This window comes from Cydia splendana, chromosome 16 (genome assembly GCF_910591565.1).
Source record: "Cydia splendana chromosome 16, ilCydSple1.2, whole genome shotgun sequence".
In the NCBI taxonomy this organism is placed as follows: Eukaryota; Metazoa; Arthropoda; class Insecta; order Lepidoptera; family Tortricidae; genus Cydia; species Cydia splendana.
Genome location: NC_085975.1, coordinates 7,716,220 through 7,736,626, shown reverse-complemented (window position 1 = coordinate 7,736,626; position 20,407 = coordinate 7,716,220). Strand labels below are relative to the sequence as shown.

Sequence of the window (20,407 nt, the reverse complement as noted above, 5' to 3'; positions counted from 1 at the left end):
CTAACAAATACTGAAAAGGTTACATTTTGGAAGCGTATAAAGCTTATCCGATCTTCGAGTCCTTAAGAAATATTTGTAGTGAGAGTATTTCAGTGATATTCAAAAAAGCTATTGTATTTTGATGTTAAAAGACGGATAATATTATATCGTTTCGTTTTAAATATATTGAAAGCTCAAAGTTTCGAGTAATAATAAAAAATACCGCAGTTGTTATGTTTCCAATATACCAGACAAAAATAGGTTTCGTTAAATTAAAACCATTGTTTTACATGAATAAAATAAATTAGCATGCAGCGAAATAAAATCTATACAAACAACTATTCACATTTTAAAAGCTCCGGTAATTTTAGTTTGGACTGGATTTTTTGAAAACTTTATAGGACGCAGTTAGGTTAGCTGTACCTACCTATAATATCGATGCACCTACTTTTAGTTAGAGCTGGTTGATTTAGCCTAGGCTAGGCTGCAATAAGAAAAAAAAATCCCCAAGAACAAAATAACATAAGGAAAAACTGTAAATTAGGCTTGTTGCATCTGATACAATACACCACTCTTGGAGGATATAACTAAACGGAGTAGCCATTAACAGGCGTTCCCCTCCGTCGAAACTCTATGACCAATGATCGTACACATTGTATGGACTGACGTTTACTTAACATGACTATTTTTACGTTACTTAACATACATTTGACGAGCCCCTCTCCGCAAAAATCGGCAGACTGTTATGTACAGACAATTACAGACAAAGCGTGTCCATTTGGTTATATCCTCCAAGACACCACTCGTATCGGCAAAAACAATTTGCAATGATTAAGATAACAATCATAAAGCATTGAGTAATTTTTATTGTTAAGGGTTGATCAGACCAAGCGCGTTACATCTACAGATATGTACGCAAAAGTCGCAAAATATTGCTACAATGAACATGGGGCTACCTATGCATATGCTTTGGCGACCTTTGACCGTATCGATTCGCGATTACACGGGAGCATGCCCTAATTGGTTGCGTGACACTGCTCCGGTTCGCTACAACCCTTTACATGACGATGATGCCAAGGGTTAACGATTAAACCGGTGTTTACACAGGGCTCGAAATGGGTCATTTGAGGGTACAGTCCATCGAATGGAGCTCAGGAACTGTCAAAGTGACGTTTGAATTATATTTTAAGGAATCTTACGTTGTTATGACAATTGTTTTATACGTAATAGTCAATAGTAGTATATGTAAAATATAAAAGTTTAATTGTATAATTACAGTAACACAATTATTATTAATTATTATATATTTTTCTTATTTTCACCATTTATAACATTTAAGAGATAACAACCAAATAGGCCAATACGAATTTTAGTTATTCCATCTGTTTCCGATATGATATTGATATGTGAGTGTCAAAAGTTCGTTGCCATTTACAGTTGAAGAAATGACACATTGAATGAATTTTTTTTTAAATAATTATACCAAAGGTACCTAGTTACTAGTTACATTACAAATAGTTCTGGCCACAAACAGCATTATACGTACATTTTCCGATGGTAAATTCAAACGACAAATAAATCAAACAATATGAACCAAATACCTGTACCAGCAGGTTCAACAAACATCAGCAAATCTCTCTAAAATACTGGAGAGCTGCGTTTAATCTCGACAATCATCCGTCTGTTTCGTTCCACAGCTAAACCCGTGCGGCGCCGGCCGGGCATCGCCGTACGCCGTGTTCTGCCGGATTACGGCCGGGTCCGGATGTGCACGGGCGTGCTCGGGCACTCGCCGCGGCGATTAGGCCCACTGCCCTCCTTGTCCCGTGATGCTCAGATTGCCTTAGAAATAGATAAGTAGAAACAAATATTGAGTTAGTTTCATTGTTTCCTTTTTTTTTCTCGATTTATTTTCGGATTATCCCAAAAATATATTTTCTGACTGTAACCGTCAACAGTTTGTTTATTCCCGTAGTTCGTTACTTCTTTGTTATTGATGTACCTATCACTTGTTGAATTGTTATGTTATCGATTTTGCTGTGATGTAAATGTCGTAGTCAGATCGTATAATCCGCCGTATTACATTACGGCTAGCCGTTATCAAAAACAGGGGCGTTTTGAAATGCGGCGGTTCGACGATTAGCCGGATTGTCATTGCGATACGTTCTTCAATAAGGCGGCCAACGTTTAGCCGCATCGTACTACTATTTTAGATTGTAGAGTGACCAGTTCTTTCGGTCGCCTACGTAACCGGAGTTTGACAATGTTTGCAATTTAATTTATTTTTACCATGGTCCCACCGCACTACATGTGTTTATTTTCCAAAACATTTCCTTCGCAACTTAAATAGACGGAGCCCCGCAAGCGGGGCTCCTATTTCTGGGCGGTTTGCCCTTCGGGCATCTGAAGCTACCTAACGAACCTAACCTACTTACCTACCTACGCTTTTTTCCCCAAAGTGTAATGTTTTCACGGACGTCTCACTAAATCAATAGGTAGGTAGGTTAGGTTCGTTAGGTAGCTTCAGATGCCCGAAGGGCAAACCGCTCAGAAATAGGAGCCCTGCGAAGCGGGGCTCCGTCTAGTTAAGTTGCGAAAGAAATGTTTTTTGAAAAGAGACAGTCCGACGAACTCCAGATTTGATGGACACCCCAGCGTTTGTCAGGCAGCGCCACGGGTGTTAAAAATGGGAACTAAAAACTGTCAAAGCGGCGGCTAATGACTCGCTGTATTACATTACGGCTAGCCGTGTTGAAGAACGTATGGCGCCGAATACATTCCGGCGGATTCTCATTCAGCCGCATTCAATCCGGCTAATCGTTAAACCGCCGCATTTCAAAACGCCCCTGTTTTTGAAAACGGCTAGCCGTAATGTAATACGGCGGATTATACGATCCGACTGCGACATAAACACTATCTGTTTGTTGTATGCCTACCCACTGTTTTCCTAACCTGTTTGTATGAATGTCCAGCTCTACTATTTTTTTAATAATGTAACTAGTTGACTGTCAGTGATGTTGTATTTAGTATAACCTTAGTTTTTATTTGTATTGACGCGGAGAAGTTAATAAAAAAACAATAGTATTTTTCGTGTATGTTTCAAACTCGATGGGTGCGCCGACACGTGTAGGTTAATATGGAGATTATATCTGTAACCATTATCATCTCCATAATATGTAATTTATATCCTAAAAACGCCAGATTTGTAAAATACTATTAGTACCTAGTGCAGTGCCGCTACTTTATGTCGAGCTACGCATGCTTACAATGCAGTGGTTTTATTTTACGATACTCAGCATTAGATAAAACCAACATTTATAAAAAAGTCACTTTTTGTTTTAAATAAGATTGAATAAGTTTTTTTTACAGAAAATTTATAGGTACGGTAAAGCTCTTGATGTAATGTCTCGTAATGATCTTCTAGATGATTTTTATTATTACTATTTTAAATCATTTTCTTCCAAACCAAGAACATATCTATATAGATGCTCTCCTGACCGATTTCAGCCACAGCGACTGTGTGCTCTGGAGTATTAGGCAATGTTTTTTAAATATTATTATTATTATAAGCTAAATCCAAAAGATAAACACACGTAAGTAACTTATTTTCAACCCGATGCAGTCCCTTTGCATGTAGAAAAATAATACATTGTACTGACTCTATGTTTTTCACGTTTATATATGTAATAGTTAGCACATGCTCAATTCATTGCTGATTTCACGGCACTCAACAGTGCCGGTCACCGCACTCTTGCAAAGAAGACAACATGAGGTGCATTCTTGGCAGTTAAAGCGCCGAAGACTAATTGGACAATCTGACTTGGAGGTCACGCGTATTCTTGGGGAATTAACACACATTACGAGATGTTATTGCTTGAGAATACACGTAGCTGACAAGGAGAAATTCATCAGGCGAAGATCTTCTCATCGGCATACCATCTGGATATTACAACTTCAAAATTGAAATTGTTTTAGTGTTGCGCCAAAGATAATCGATATTCAGGAAGATGGCTCGTCCACGCGGAAATCGTATTCATTTCCGAATGGACGGAATCTTTGACGAAACCCTAAATATTGATCTGACCCTAATTTTGTCCATATGTGTAGGTATATAAGTACATGTGACCATTCAACGTAAAAAGAACAGTTAGTAATACACCTTATCAATACCTACGTATTGTACGCGCCGCCGCATTAAAGTTGTTTTTACTATGGGCAGCCACATGTATGTACCTACCTATGATTGTTTATCTGAATGTTTCAATCTGTTGTCTCATCCAGTGCGACACCAGACTGAAAGGTTATTCCCACTAGTTACCACCAAGTTCTTACCACTGGTAACTACTGGGAAAAAAAATCCCACTAGTTACCACCAACTCGGCTTGGTGGTAACTACTGGGAATAAAAATTCTCTGAATTCTGAAATTCTGAATTCAGAGAATCAAATTCTTCTTCTTTTCTTTTTTTTTTTATTTGAGTTTAATTCTGGGAATTAAATTTCTGGGAATAGCGTGGGTGTTTAAGCAATCGAGCCATGCAGCGTAACATGACCGAGCGATGTACTACCCGAGCGTAATTGGAATGCGAGCCTATGCTGGTTAGTCCGAGCAGTCAGCCCATCCGAAGCGCGCCCTAAGCGGTTTTAATAACAACCATGCCCTGTACTTATTTAGCCTGACTACAAATTATGAATACCTACATATTCCAGCTCTGCGTCGTGTTAAAATAGAACGAAATGAAGTAGCTGTAAATAATTAAACGAAATCAGTTCTGTCGGTTTTTGACTGATTTGTTTGTTCGTTTGTATAAATATGTAAATTCAATTTACAGTTAATAAGATAAATTTAATCCATATTTATTATACGGATTAAATTCTACTTAACTAAAATGAGACACTTCTATTTTAGTTTTTACACTTATACCGGTAAAACGGTTTTAATATTTTTGATCACTTTTAAAGCATTTTACTGAATCACTAACTGACACATAATTATTTATTACAGCACGCTACATTTATACTATACTATTTATACTGTTTTTATTAGTATTGAATTCTAACAATATTTTGGTGGTAACTACTGGGAAAAAAAATCCCACCTTTGACCACTGGTAACTACTGGGAATAAAAATTCCCAGTCGTTACCACCAAGCCGAGTCGGTGGTAACTAGTGGGATTTTTTTTTCCTAGTAGTTACCAGTGGTAAAAGGTGGGAAAAAAATCCCAGTAGTTACCACTGGTAAGAACTTGGTGGTAACTAGTGGGAATAACCCGACTGGAAACATAGGTGTCATAGGTGAATACATGTTTTATCCATTCAAATCGGTACACTTCACTTCACTTGCCTTCACTCACCAATGAATATTCTGTTTCGTTTGCCAATTTGAATGTTGGCTATTTAAGACATTATTAACAGTTTAAATAACTAGGTACCTATAATCAATATCAATAGCGAATTCTACCAGATGATAATTACATAATAGCATCAAGAAATTACAAAAATCTTAGAAGTTACCTACGGTCGTTTTTTTGGCTTCAAAATACATGCTAATAATACCCAGGTTTTTTCTTATGAAGTTAAATAGAAGTAGGGTTTTTTATTTGAACAAGCGTATAGCACAAGGCAGAATTCAGAATATTTATTCGCTATTATGTCGTATTAACTCAGCGTTGTGTTTTCAGAAGTGGAACATCTCCCCATCGAACCAGAGAATATGTCTCCGCCTTTGAAAGACCTGTGCGAAACCTACCAAATAAAGTTATAGGCATTCCAGCCTTTTTTTAACTCAATGTAAATCTTGAAACATCACAGCAAAATATACTCTTAATGGTTGTACGAAAGTATGTAGGTAGTTTTGAATGTGTCGACTTAGCAAACAAAATTTATATACTTACCTACTGTTATGTATTAAATTTTAAGGTTTTTTTAATTGTTATTTATATGAAGGTATAGTAAAATTTAACTTTAATAAGAGAGAGTTATAGAGCGAGTATTTAAATGCGGGATCAAAGTATGATGGGATAACGATAAACGATACACTTAGTGATACATATAAGTAATAGTGATGTTGGTAATAAACTCCTAAACTACTCAATAAAATGTTGTGCATTGGGTGTTGTAGTTTACCACTTGTGCTTTAACAATAAAATTGAATTTGGATACATTACGGTTGTGTATAATTTATACTTCGTAGCAATAAACGTTAAATGTTAAGCGTGTAATATGTGTATAATAAATATGCGCAAGCATTAAAATTGTTTTATTGTTGTAAACCTTTTTCGATGTAGGTACAATACATTTTTTATTTACTACCAATGTCAGACTACTACGCATAACAGTCGTAATGTATTTAATTGTGTACCTACAGTTTTCTCGCGCTACAAATCCCGAATTGAAGCTAGTTTTTCATTGGCTGTTATATGAAAGTTATTTATACAAGGCGGGACCGAGTAGCAGTAGGTACCAGTGTGCTTGATATTATTTTACGAGCCAGCATTAGATTCGCAAAGAGACATTGTTGAATTAAATAGTAAGTTCAATGTTTTTGAAAAATGAATAACCATCTTACCCAGACGCTCATAATAATCATAATGTTACTTGCTAGTACCTATATTTATTAAGGCGAGATACAGCCTGGTTAGCGGTATCTTTTCAATCTTCTGTCTTGCGAACTTAAAGCAATCGTGCAGGTAACTAATGTGTAGTGTGTAGGTAATGTTGCTACATATATGTGCCTACATATATAAGGAGTGGTCCGGAAAAAAAGTAGCAGCACATTATGTGGATTTTTCATTTTATTTTGTAATAATTTGTAAGCAGTTAATTTCTATAGTGATCTGTAGATACTATTCTTTACAATTAAATACAGTCGTATTTAATACAAAAGGGTGAATTAGAGTTTTCGCGTTTTATATTACATCTCTCATGACACTTTTTGAAGTGTTTTTTGAAGGAAATTATAAGGTATTCTCATACACATCGCTTTTGTTAAAAGTTTGATATGCGAATTACATTATCAAATTATTTTTCGTTCTATATACAACTTTTTTTATTTGACTTCACTTTGTGGTAGTTTCATGGAATTTCTACTTTTGTATATTTGCCATTTTTACAGAGATTTGTCTTCCATAGAAAAACCTCTATGTTAGATTGGAGAGACTTCCTAACTACCCAAGATAAATTCCAGTTTATTGGAATAGCTTATTCGTTAGATGATGTTCTTAAAAGCATAAAAAGAGTTATGAAACTGGAACTACATTTGTGGCATTGTAGAAAACGGTCAACAAATATTATCAAATTGTACTGTTCATAAAGTTAGAAAGCACATTGGAATATAAATGAGAAAACTCAAACAATATTATTATATATTATCGATATTATTTTATTTTATAGTATAATTAACTAAATTACAAAAAAATAAACTGCTTCATAATTAGCAAAAAAAAATATACCATATAATTCACTGCTACTTTTTTACTGGACCACTCCTTATATAGGTCATTAAATTTCAAAATTTATTAGGCATATTTTTCCTTAAGTAGATATTTTGCATTTTAACAATAACCAGTAATTATTAGCTTTCGATCATACACTTATTGTACTTAATAAATAGCAAAATGTATACATATTTCACATCGCCTGATTCACTGCCCCTAGTATCTACTCAAACCAGCCTTAAGAGAGGGGACGGCCGCTTCTCCTTACAAATGTAGTCCCCATTTTCCTCTCTGGATATTGATATTATGGAAAATATTTTTATATAATTTGATGTATATTAATCATAGCTATGCCCCTACATTTGACTTTTTTCCATATTTTGATTATTGTAAAAATTAGGAGCGAAAAATAGATCTCCTATAAAAATTAAATTTTAATTAAATCAAACGTAGGGGCTGTAATTGATATACATGTAACAAATTGTATCAAAATATTTTCCGTGCACTCATTGCTCAGCGAGCGACGTTCGGAGGACCTGAAGACCTGAACTCACTGCATCTTAAAGCTCTGAAGCAGTCGAACAAAACCTCACCACGGATCGGTAAGTAGTGGTAAGGACTTTATTCCTAAATAAATAAGACATTATACCTACGGAAGTAGCTACAGTTTTATATCAGCCAAATGAACAATAGACTTCCATTAGCTTCATCTTAGTTCCGAACAAATTATTTCATAAAAGGTTATGGTCGGCTTTCAATGAAAACCGAGAACAAAATGGATGAATTGTATTCAATACTGAATTACCGATCGAAACGTCTTATGAACGTTGAAAGTTGTTTAGATACGAGTCGTGAAGATTAACTTTTAATGAACGCTTATAATTGCCGGGGTTTTAAATTTCAGTTACATTTTAACTCGGAATGGGCTGGCCCATTTTACGCAGTCTTAAGCTTAGTATTTTGAATTTGAAGTTTAGTATGACAAAGAAATTAATGGCTGGAAATTAAAGAAAAAAGTTAGCCAATACTAATACCTACTGTACTTATAGGTACTAATATCGTAGCAAAAGGGCCTATAGTTCGTTTTTTTAGCACTAGAAAGAAGGTAAGCGATCTTGACATGTCTTTTAATTCATAATAGGGGATATTACTGCAATGTTCTGCCGCCAGAGTGCAGCACTAAACATAGAGTAACTTATACATACTAGGCCTTAAACAGTTTTTTTACAAGTTTTCACAGACAATGACATATGACATTGATGCATCAAGGCGGTTTGTTAATAAGGGCCTACCGGTAAACGCGAAAATCGATATTTAGTTATCTGCCTCTTTATCGCTCGAATATGCAAGAGTGATAGAGAGATTAGATAACGAAATTTCGATTTTCTTGTTTCGCGGTAGGCCATGTCATTGACGTAACGTGTGATGTGTCAATGTGGTTTGTTTACTGTATGTGCCACAAAGGTGCCACCTACGCAAAGCTTTGCCTAATATTCCCTATTGTTACATCTTTGCCGTGACTTATTTTTAAAACGTGTTTTTCAATTAAAAGACACATCAAGATTGTATACCTTATTTCTAATGCTAAAAAAACAAACTATAATGTCATATAGACGTGCAAATGACCGTAGCGAAGAAAGGAATGAAAATACACAATATGACTCAAATTATTTTATTGCAGTAACTAAATCACTGAATAGAGTAGGTATGCCAACTTCTAGCGCCATCCACTAAGCATATTCAAATAAACAAACGGAATTAACAAAAATAAGATCCTAATAAATATGTATCGACATCAAATTATTTACACATATTGCCTTAGTGGCATGTTAAATAGACTTATATGCTACAATCACCTTTCAAATCATACGTACGATAAACCTACAACAAAATCACTAACAAGTTTCTAAGAACAACGCTCTTCGTTCTACAGGAAATATGATGTTGTTCACCAGTCTTCCGTTGTGACAAGTTAGGAGAAAAGATAAAACACTGCAGTATAAATCCTACTACATTTAAAATATTGTTTAATGTCATAAAGTAATCACGTAAGCGGATTGATCAATGGATACTGAATATACTCGATGTAAAGATGACAGGTATAAGAATAACATGTAAGATTCATTAGTCTAATTCGTCAGCCTCAGAGGAGGGGTCGGGAGCCCATCTTTCGGCAGCCGCATCGTCGGCAGTTGTCGACAGTAAAGGAGGATCGGTGTCCGGCACGCCACCGCTGACCTTTCGTCGACGGTCTAAAGTAGACGTTTTATCTTGACCATTGTTGATAGCCTCCTCACCATTTGCACTATTGGGGACGGCAGTAGTTACATTACTGCTCACAACTTTAGCTTCGTCCCGAGAGTTCTTTCTCGAGACCTCTTCTATTTTAATATTATTTTCACCATCAGGACTGATTGAGTCTATTAAAGTTGTTAAAGAGCTTTCCACATTCTCGTTAACGGTGCCAGTATTGGTACCAGTAGCGGTTGTTTCTGCGGCTACAGTTCTTGAGGAGACGACGTCACCAGTATGAGTAGTATTAGTTTGTGCAGTAGAAACTTCAGGGGTTGTCTGCGTAGTGGATTGCGTAGTATCTTGAACGGTTTGCGTGGTCGATTGAGTCGTCGGAGGAGTGGCTTGAGTGCCGGTTCCGGGAGCGTCATGATAAGCAGCTCCACTGGCTAGCGCGGCGATACCGGCCAACCCTACCATGCCACCCATACCGTGATGAGTACGAAGCAGCAACTGCTGCAGCTGAGCTTGTTGTAGTATCACGGGCAGTTCGTAGTGATGGAAGAAGTACAACATGGAGTGCTGAAACAAAATATTGCATTATTTTAAAGCCAATAAACGTACCGATGCTGTGTACGAGTAAATAGCCAGAATCCGCAAAAGGATGTGGAGCGTGTAACAATAAATAAACGGTAAAGAGATAAGTCTGCTGTAGGCGACGGCGGCGTAGCTAAGTGGCGGCCGCGTCGATATTTACTCGCAGACGTTCCCGGTGCAGATTATGAGACACGTCCGTCGAACTGAGCAAAACTCCTTTAGACAAATAAATGAGCGACTCGTGACACCACCGAGAGTATCCCCGTTTCTATTTATTTATTTCTGGGTCAAAGTTCCCTCCCCTCGCGACGTCCGACGTAAGTTTTAATTAAGAAACTTGTGACCGCCTCGAAGTGAACTTTTATTTGAAATTATATTTTGTGATCCTCTCGTTTGATTTTTTCCGTGTTGCGGGTGTAACGGGTTAGGCGGCGCGGACAAGTCGGGACGCCTCTGTGATTTATTATTCGAAGCGCATGCCACGCCACCGCGAAACCTCCGTTGCCACTTATTTTGCACCATCAGTAATTGAAATACTTAGTAGGAGTTTGGCGTAAAGTAGTTATATAGCTAGTTATTGTAATCAGCGTTTCTTAAGAGCATTCTCAGTTACTTTGTATTCGTCTGAACTTAGGAAATCTGTAAAGAATATGACTGATTACATAAATATTAAGTATACCTACAATATATAATTCTGTCAGCTGAGATGAATGACTAACGGTCACAGTTCATCAAATCATTTGGGACGCACGTCGCGCTTAATAATCAGACATATAAAGACATATACATTACGTTTCGTCAAACAATAACTATTACCTACTTGTAAGTAAGTACATTGATGAACGTCATTGTTTACAACCTTAAAAGCATTCCAACTAATAAGCAATATATACGCACAAAACAGACCCGTTTGTCCCAAAACGGGAATACTCTATATTGTATGACCTTAATTAACACGACACGCCCCAATCACATGTCGGATCATCGCAGCGACAGATTTAAAAAAGGATCAAACGTTTAAAAGGTATTTAATGGGCAGAGATGATGCCCTTTTATCCGTCCATTAACATCAACCGCTTTGAGATTTACCGCGCAGTCTGCTCAATCAAATAAAATGATACGTGTATCCATGTACAGGCAACAGTGGTAGTTGAACACAACCTTTGTGTTAGCAGAATGAGACCGCGTGCAGATCGTTTTGAGCAACTAGTGCACTTATGCTACTGAGCTGATTGTACAGCCATTTGCATGAACCACAGTATATGTTTTAGTTTGATCGAAACATTGTATTTCGTTTCGTTTCAGCGCCGTATCTTCTTTTATTATTTTAGCAACAAAATTTAAGGAGTATGGTTTTAAAGCATCATAGTTTTTTCAAACTCTTAATAGTGTAAGGTTTATAATTGCAAAGAACGTTATGCATATTATGTCTGAAATGCCAGATGCAACGCGTCTTTGAACGTCGAGCGCGCACTTTATGATCGCGGTTGCAGTTGTGAACAACTGCGGCAGAGCTGAACACCTCTCGAGAGTCGACTTAACACTTCAAAGAAAAGCGAGAGCTCTTTGTGATGATATTTTTTCTGCCGCAAAATTGTCTTAAACACTTTAGAGCCGGCGCGTTGATTATGCCAAGACGGTAGAAAACTCGGACGAAAATAAAGTTATTTTGATTTAAAATGCAAAGAAAAAACAGCGAACGAACTGCGTGGCACGAGGGGCATCGGAAAAGAAAAAAATCCCTTTTCATTTAACTAATCCTGCTAAAGGAAAGGAATCACGAATTAGAAGCGAAAACATTGAATTAAACAGGAAAACAAAACAAAGATCCTAATGCAGAGTGCATCGTACATCTAAATAATTAGAGACAGAATTATTACTTATGTTTCACTGCTTTTGTACCTACTCAACTAGTATCAATTAATGGAAAACGGGATAGTAACGCGTTGTTCTTTCTTGGCTACACTAACTACTTCAATACTTTGCTGAATAGACTATACTAGACTATGATGATTTCGTAACTCCAAATTATGCTAAAATTCTTAACTGAAATCTATTTCTATATTTAAATTCGTATACCTCGGACGGAAGCACAATGAGGTTATACCTAAAGGTGTTGGATTTAAGCTGAACTATAATTAGTGGGAGATCTGCAAGATTACCGCTCTTCCCCGATCCTGTAATGGCGGACGTTGGCTGTTTATTTAGGACTTGACAAGAATTAGGCCAAAGCGTGCCTGTTATCTTGGATGAACCCCTTTTGCGGAATCGAAAATGAGTCGAGGTGAGAAATTGAAAAATCTTTTAAAGTAACTTTATTAAGACCGACTTTAGCAGGCTTTAGTTTGAGCTTGTTGTCAACAAGTAACGACGGTTTAAATTAATGTAGCGGACGGCCCCACGTTGGGCGCCATCAATGTTATGCGCGCCGCGTCCCGGCCGGGGAGGCGACCTCGTGAAATATGATTTTTAATAAGTTGACACGCTCGATGATTATAAGATAAGCCCTCACTTTGCATTCCGAAGGGGCTTCTTGTTTTTCGACGTCGCCCTTCCCGTGCTTTAATCCAGCAGAGCCTACCGCTCCAGCTCGAGGCGCTCTCGTTTTGCATAACAGAACATACCTTTTCCATGTTATTCAATCCCGTTCAATACATTGTATCATATTTGATCATAAATATTTTTTAAGAGATAAGAATAATTGTCATAAGAATTTTAGCTAACCTAAATGCGGAAAAAAGAAACTAAACTCTGTTTTTGCTTGTTTAGTTAAAATATCCAAACAAAATCACATATGCAACAAGCGAGACAGTTGTTTTAAACAAACTAAACACGAGCAAGCCGCGGTCCGCTCGGCGCGTTATTAGCTTCCGCAAACGGCGATCGCATATCGACTCGAGCACTTCCCGTTCAAGACAGGCTGTCTGCACTTAACTATATTAACCTATACAATGGTTTTCAACTAATTCCTCTGAATGTATGTGTGCGATTTTAAGAATTTTCTGCGTATCTACAATAACATGAGACCGCAAAATGAGAAATAGATACACGTTTAACGTACTAATAATATGTATGACTAAAAAAATAATTACGATTTCATAATCACTACGTTAAGCAATGTTTTATACATATGTATTCTGCCTTAAATTACGTTATTTAAGTGCGTTACCGTCCATCACGGGGGCTCCCAGGCGTGCGGGAAATATTACGTGCATGGATGTTATTTGGGAATTGCCCCGGAAAACATTTGACAAAACTTTGACGCAGCGGTGACGTCCATCTCGCGAGCTAGGCCGACAGATAAGTCGCACGACCGACATTATCTTTTATTTTTGGTGCGGGAAAGTTGATTTTTGTGAGCTAACGTCCTGGAGAACGCGACTTCGTCACAATAACGTATGGGGACGTGATTTGTTGACAAATGCTCGCGGGTCGACCCCGACTTTTGAGAGCCGACTAAGCTGCTTTTTCTTCAACGTAGTGTGCTTAAAAATAATAATAACTCGAAGGACCAACTGTACCTCCTGTGATGACATAAAATATACCTACTTATTAAGTAACTGTGCTTATATTGTAAAAGATATATTTTAGGTAGTAGTATGAAAAACTACTTCATTAATATCGCTTATTATTCAACGTAGAGCAATGTGTCAACGTATGTATATAATCTATTAGCTCAGGATTTAATAACTAGAGTATGGCAGCGGAATGTTAATATCTCTTTAGATAAACAGTTTATCTGCAAAGTCCACGTGCGCGCACATATAGCGGCCGGCGCCTGCGGCTGGCCAACATCAAAGTGCTCTGAACAAACAGATGGGATGGCCCACTGATGTTATACACACGCACTCACGCAGGTATTAAGAGATATGCATGATATTCCCTTAATCAAATCCACGGGAATGGCATGGCCCGCACCAAGTTCGGTTGTCCAAATAATTATTTTGTTGACAAGCCGTATGGGACAGGAAAGGGAAACTGTTGAGTGTTTGTTATTTACCTCATTTGACATATGGTCAGAAGGGTAGCTCAAGTGACTTCACACTCTATTGTATACTATGTTCAGAAGTGGCCGTCAACTTAAATAAGAAATTTAAATATGCAAAAAAAGACGGAACGTTTGTACGTATTGTTGACATCGAAAGTGATATCAAATTAGAAAATGGAATTATGTTGCATATGGCTAATTTTATGATATCTCCGCCTGTGTTTACGTATCAACAATATAAAATACTAAAAACAGGTATGTACTCGTACATTGACACAATGCTCATGTAAGAAGTGTTAACATGTCCAACTTAATAAATATGTCGCAATAAAAGTACGAGGCGATCGCAAGTGCGTGATATTGCAAGTAATATATTACCTGTATAAAGAGCCACGAGGTAACAAGCGCAAGACTGCTATATTGCCCATTGAAGCGGTAGTGGTACGCGTAGAACGAGAAGTGGTACAGGTAGAAGAATCTGGGGACAAAATACACAGTATTATAAATAACAGGAATCTTTGTTTTCTAAAAACGAACTAAATCTAAGGCTACAAATAGAGCGACACAATCTCAATAAATCATCCCAATATATATAAATAAGTTACAACATTACCACGGAGCACTCCGCTAACAAGACGCGAGAGAAATATCTAAAACTAACTATAAAACGTCAATTATTTTGACACCGTAAAAGCGGCGGTGCCTCAATTGCATTCGACAAAAGACGTCCATTGAGAAGGAGCCAATCGTCGGGTGTCGTATATTTCGCTAGCTGCCGCTACCATTAGCTTCGTTATCTGCTTATTTCGGTGGATAAATTCCCAGTGTGAGACGCGAGCGACAAACGGGCCCCGGAAAGGGGAAAACGTCGCCTCGTTATCTGAAAAGGTTGCAATTTTATTTGAAATCGATATTCACTCTGATATACATTTTTCTCCGAGTGCGGTCTGCTGTTTTGTAAGGCGATGCCACATGTTGCTCTTTGTTGGTGTTTATGTTTCTGGCGGATCGCGCCTTATTGTACATTAGATGCACTGCGGTTATATTTGCAGCCGCTCGGTAGTCAACGCATAAGCATGGTCAGTTTCTCGTCAGTTCAGTCAACCAATGGATTAAACCAGAAAGATAAAGTAGGTGCAGTGTCTTTTAAAGTAAATGAATTTGTAAACAAGACTATTCGGGGTGGCTATAAAATAACTAGAGGACCAACACCGAAATCGCGAAAAAAAACTTTACCCTCCTATAGATATTTTTTTCGCGATTTCAGGGTTGGTCACATAGTAAAAGTGGCTCAGTATAATCCCAAAACCTCCCTGGCAACGGGAATGCCGTTATTTTTTGGCCACCGTGTATAGGAATATAAACTAGAATATAAACTATATTGATAAACTTACACATATACTTAAAAGTACCTACAAATAAACCTACATAGATACTATACATATTTATATACCTATATGTGTGAATCATAAATATGCCATACAAGGTTTAAATCTCAAATCAAAGACCATAACTTCATGTACGGTATGGGCTTTAATATAACCAATACCGGGCAATATTAATTTATCACGTTTATAAAATATAAATTAATTACAAAAAAATCGCAATGTGAGAGCAAGATATTATTGGCTAAATAGGTAATAATTAAGCATGCGGTTATTAAATACATACACACATATAAATAATATTAGTTCATATATATTACATATTATACTCTTAGAGACAGTAAACTCATGACAATTCTAATCCAGATCACGTGTGTTACTCGTACATTAATATACTAAAAGTGAAGTCGAATTATCACGTACATAAGCATTGAAACAGTGAATACGTGCATTAAGTGGATTGCGATTAGCATGATAATATGAGCACAACGCTCACTAATTAGCAGCTGAAGATTAATGCGACATACCGGGTGTATGTGTACATGTGTAGATTAATATACCCGTAATGATGGAACGTGATACGTCTTCAAATATGGCCCGCAAACAGTTAGTGCTGGCAGCTTAATTTTTGACATCAAACAATCGAAGATCTCATATTTATATGTTAAGATCTTAAGATGAAACGCCTTCTAAATGAATGCTATTTAAAAACAAAATAGAAACAAATGTTTCGCAAGAAAGGACGGTAAACATCGAATTCAATAAAACGTTGTTTGTAAAACGTCCAGCACAAAGACAAAGAGAGATGCGTCGATTAAGTTCTTAAGTAACAATTTCACGGGTAGATCGCTCCGGGGATGAATTAAAGAGGGGCAAAGCGAGGCAATTCCGTGTCCACTGTTAAGCGGCTTCGGGGGCGTCGTCTTTGAACGACATCAAACGAAAAAGATTAAGCATTAAACATACATGTTAGTGGATTTACAAGAAATAAGCGCCGTTTTCTTAATGTTACTTCGGACATAAATATTTTATGGACCGCCCGAAGCGCTGGCGGTAATGGAAAGATGTAAATGACGTCGCAAGTGACCAACGGAGGAGGTTTTCTATGCGCCATTTTACTTTTTGGCTTGAACGTGGACGTAATAAGGTAACAGAATGTTAATAGCTCAATTTCTGCAAGCAAAATATCAGTAAGGAGGTTTCACTACGTACGTTACTTCCACACTATTTCGATACTTAAGGCGAAAGTGCGCGCTGGTAACAAACGCTTAAGTTCGGTCGTACTGTACCGCGACAGGAACATAGCAAGTGTATCTCGGTATGTAGATAAGAAAATTCATCGTCGATATTCATCATATTAGTAGCGTCATCGGTGTTAAGGAGGCTCGAATGAGATTATGCCAAAATTATTTATGCCAGTTTATCACGGAGCAATAAATCGTATGATATACCCATATAAATAAGAAGCTAAAAGTGAATCATTAGCCCAAAATAAGCCGCACCCATTACTCCAATAAGCATAACGTGATGAATCTGCACAATATTTTAACCATTAACTATTAGGTTAAGAAAGGAGGCATGCGTTAGGTAGGTCGTAATTAATCTATTACATTTTGCGCTCAAAAGGCTTGAGCAAAGGTTATAAAAATTTATAGCTATAGGCACTTTAACAATTTTTTTATCGAAGAATTATACAAACAAAAAGCATTCGACGAGGTTAACAGGACTTCACATTACATACGTAAGGTGCACTCCAACTGATAAAAGCCGCGGCACGAGGGTTGAAGTCAGTCACGTGCAGCGATTCACATCATTAGAATAACGTGTAAACAGCTACTTCAGATTTGCTTAACTTTTAAATATGAAAAGTCGGATACCCATTTACAGTTTTCCTTATTATTATTAGGCACATCAAAATTATTCAAAAGTCAGATAGGACAGGCGGGGTGAAACTGAATCTTGTTGAGCTAACTCGGTGCGAAATCACTTTCGCCTTGGCCTTTGATGTCGAGTGCGCCAAAGGAATGTTATTCAGTAAAAACATGCAAATTCGATAAAGTATAACACAATATTACTGAGAGCAGCTGCCGTGCCCGCGCGACGGGCTGCGACGTCGCTACAATACGTCGCGCATCGGAAAATGCTTTGAATATTATTTATCTGCCCCCGACCCTCCGACCCGCCTCGGTCAAATAACTACCGAACAGTTTTATGAACTCCAAACAGATATTCGATCACTTTGCATACTAGTTTTAAATAAGAAAGTTCAACTATTGATATTTAAATTAAATGATTTACAGAAATTTCAACATTAATTAGGTATTACGAATGTTACAATCGTACTGTCGATGACGTTGTTCCTAGTACGTTCTGTAAGATTCAAGTTTCAAGACACGGTAGCCAATTTGAATGTACATTTTGATATCTTAATGGTCTTATTACATCATTCATTTCGCTCTTACCTACTTGTCTATGTATTGGCGAGAATGAGACGCACGGGCGAATTATAACAAAATTTTATGTCAAAATGTAAGTTTGAACTGACCTGTGCGTATGTTAATACTACATTCAATAGTGCTATTGAATTATTGACAAAATTGAAATAATTTTTATGTAAGTATGTACCTATTTACAATCGACACTACACGTAGAAGAATCAGAATTTGCATTCACAGAATAAATTGAATTTGTAAAATATAGATTAAGAAATCCTTAAATAGTAGGTATTTATATTGTATATATGTACAGATGTTTATCACAATGGAAAAATTAACCGTGGTCAACTCGCCAACGTGGGATTCAAACCCATATTCTTTAATAGTGCAAACTTTTGACATACCTATGCATCAAAATACCAAAATCAACCTTGCAACTATATGTTAGGACATGTTTACTCTCAATAGGAATAGAAAAATATGCCAGAAAACGATTCGTACGACTCCGTGCAGAAAAGAGTAAGTACTCGTATCTACATATGTAGATATGATAACAGTTAAATTTCCGCAAGCCCGCTCGCGGCGTCACTAACGAAATGAAATTCCGCAGAGCATACCACGCGGACGCGGAACGACCGCGGCTTGACACAATACCGAGACTATCCAATAACTATAGCCAGCTGGTTTCACACCCAAAGAAGGACAGGCTTATATCGATCGATAAGAGGCATGAGTGAGAGCAGACAGATGGAATGAGCTTCATTTTCTGGTTGTTTATAGAGCCACATTCCTATGCACTTTCTGGTATGTTTTTAGAAATCCCTCAAACTCAACATTAAGATGGTATTGTTACTTGATAATTTCTGTATCAGCCAATAATAATAATTCCTGTCGCTTTAAAGAATTTTAATCCCGAAAGTTAAGATACTGGGGATCATTTGTGGTCGTGGAAACAGTATTTACATAACAGACCTATACTAGTAGTTTGTACCTCTAGTCCAGCGGTCGGCAACCTTTTAGCAGCCAAGGGCCACATAGTAGTTAACGGAGGTGACGCGGGCCGTACTTTGTTAATATCTATGACTTTATGAGACATTGTCGTTTGTCACTATTACATACAAAATAGCCAAGGCGCCTCTCGGGCCGCAAGTGACAGATTCGCGAGCCGCATGCGGCCCGCGGGCCGCAGGTTGCCTACCGCTGCTCTAGTCGGTACCAAAAGGGTGGGATCGCTGAGCCTCAATATTATAACGTCCAGTGAAATATTGTTTTATCGATAAAGTTATATATTGTTTAAAAACATTCAAAACTTATTGGGTAACCATTGAACAGCAAATAAATACTACGCCAACAATGGCTTACTGCAGGTAGCAATCTGTAATCCGAATAGGGGAGTTATCGAGTAGGCAGAGAGAGTTGGTGTCGATGCTAATCGAAAGAAGAAGTTGCGATCGACCCCGACGAATGCGGTTCAACACACAAACTTGCTCCTGCGAGTTCACCGAGCCTCGGAAGCCTCTAGCTATTCCCAATATGCAATACAGGTTGATTTGAGATGTGATGCTATTTAATGACGCGACGGCTGAATATTAACTTCAGTTTAAGTTGGAATAACTTTGAAGATCAATTGTTCAAAACTTGTAAGTATGTTAAACTTGTAAAATTACTCCTTTTGTGTCGAAGGATAAAAAGTAGATAATTACAAGATTATTTTTACGTGTATTTCCAGAAATGTGACTTTATCAACTAATCAACATTTTAACTTATATGACGGAAACTACCTACTTAGAATTTCGATATTTGACAGTGAAGTGACACACTTAGTATCTTAAATGTTCGTGTCTACAAGCATAATTAGCCGATTAGAAACTGTTATGAGCTTGAATCTCCGGAAGGGTTCAAATTAGCCATAAACCGTCATCATAATTAACAAGCCCCGGCGACATCAAGAAGGCAACGCGAGAAGTCGTGTCGCGGCCTTCCGCTCCACTTGTCAAAGGCTTCTCAATCCACTACAAAGATATTATATCCAAGTTGGGACTTCACAGTTGTACACATTCTATTTTAGTGAGTTGGGAAGGACGAAGTTACTACTGCCGACAGTTCAGATGGCTGCGGATTGTCGGGACAATCTCACCCCTGTTTAAGGTTTTAAGCCAACCAAACTGAACTTGCGAAATTTAAAAGTTTTCAGCTTTGGAGTTCAACTGTTCAAAACTTGTTTTAAATGTTTGATTTATCTTTCAGGTTTCAATAAAAAGCTTGAATTTGTTAGGGGACGCAAAGGAAAAGTTGCACTTCGTCAGGTTTGTAATTAGTGCATTTAAAACTTCTTTGTGGCATTTTTTGATGTTAA

At 37.4% G+C, this 20,407-nt stretch overlaps 2 protein-coding genes across 2 annotated transcripts in view; both read right to left on the bottom strand.

The window, feature by feature from the left end:
- Window positions 1-20,407, bottom strand: part of LOC134798204 (growth arrest-specific protein 1-like) — a 454,209-nt gene that overhangs the window by 204,761 nt on the left and 229,041 nt on the right. The window lies entirely within an intron of this gene.
- LOC134798193 (membralin) overlaps window positions 9,071-20,407 on the bottom strand; it is a 131,030-nt gene continuing 119,693 nt past the window's right edge. Inside the window, exons 10-11 of the mRNA XM_063770553.1 lie at window positions 14,610-14,709; window positions 9,071-10,228 (exon numbers count right to left, since the gene is read on the bottom strand). Coding sequence (XP_063626623.1) covers window positions 9,539-10,228; window positions 14,610-14,709 — 790 coding nt within the window. The 3' untranslated portion in view covers window positions 9,071-9,538. The remainder of the gene's footprint in view (window positions 10,229-14,609; window positions 14,710-20,407) is intronic.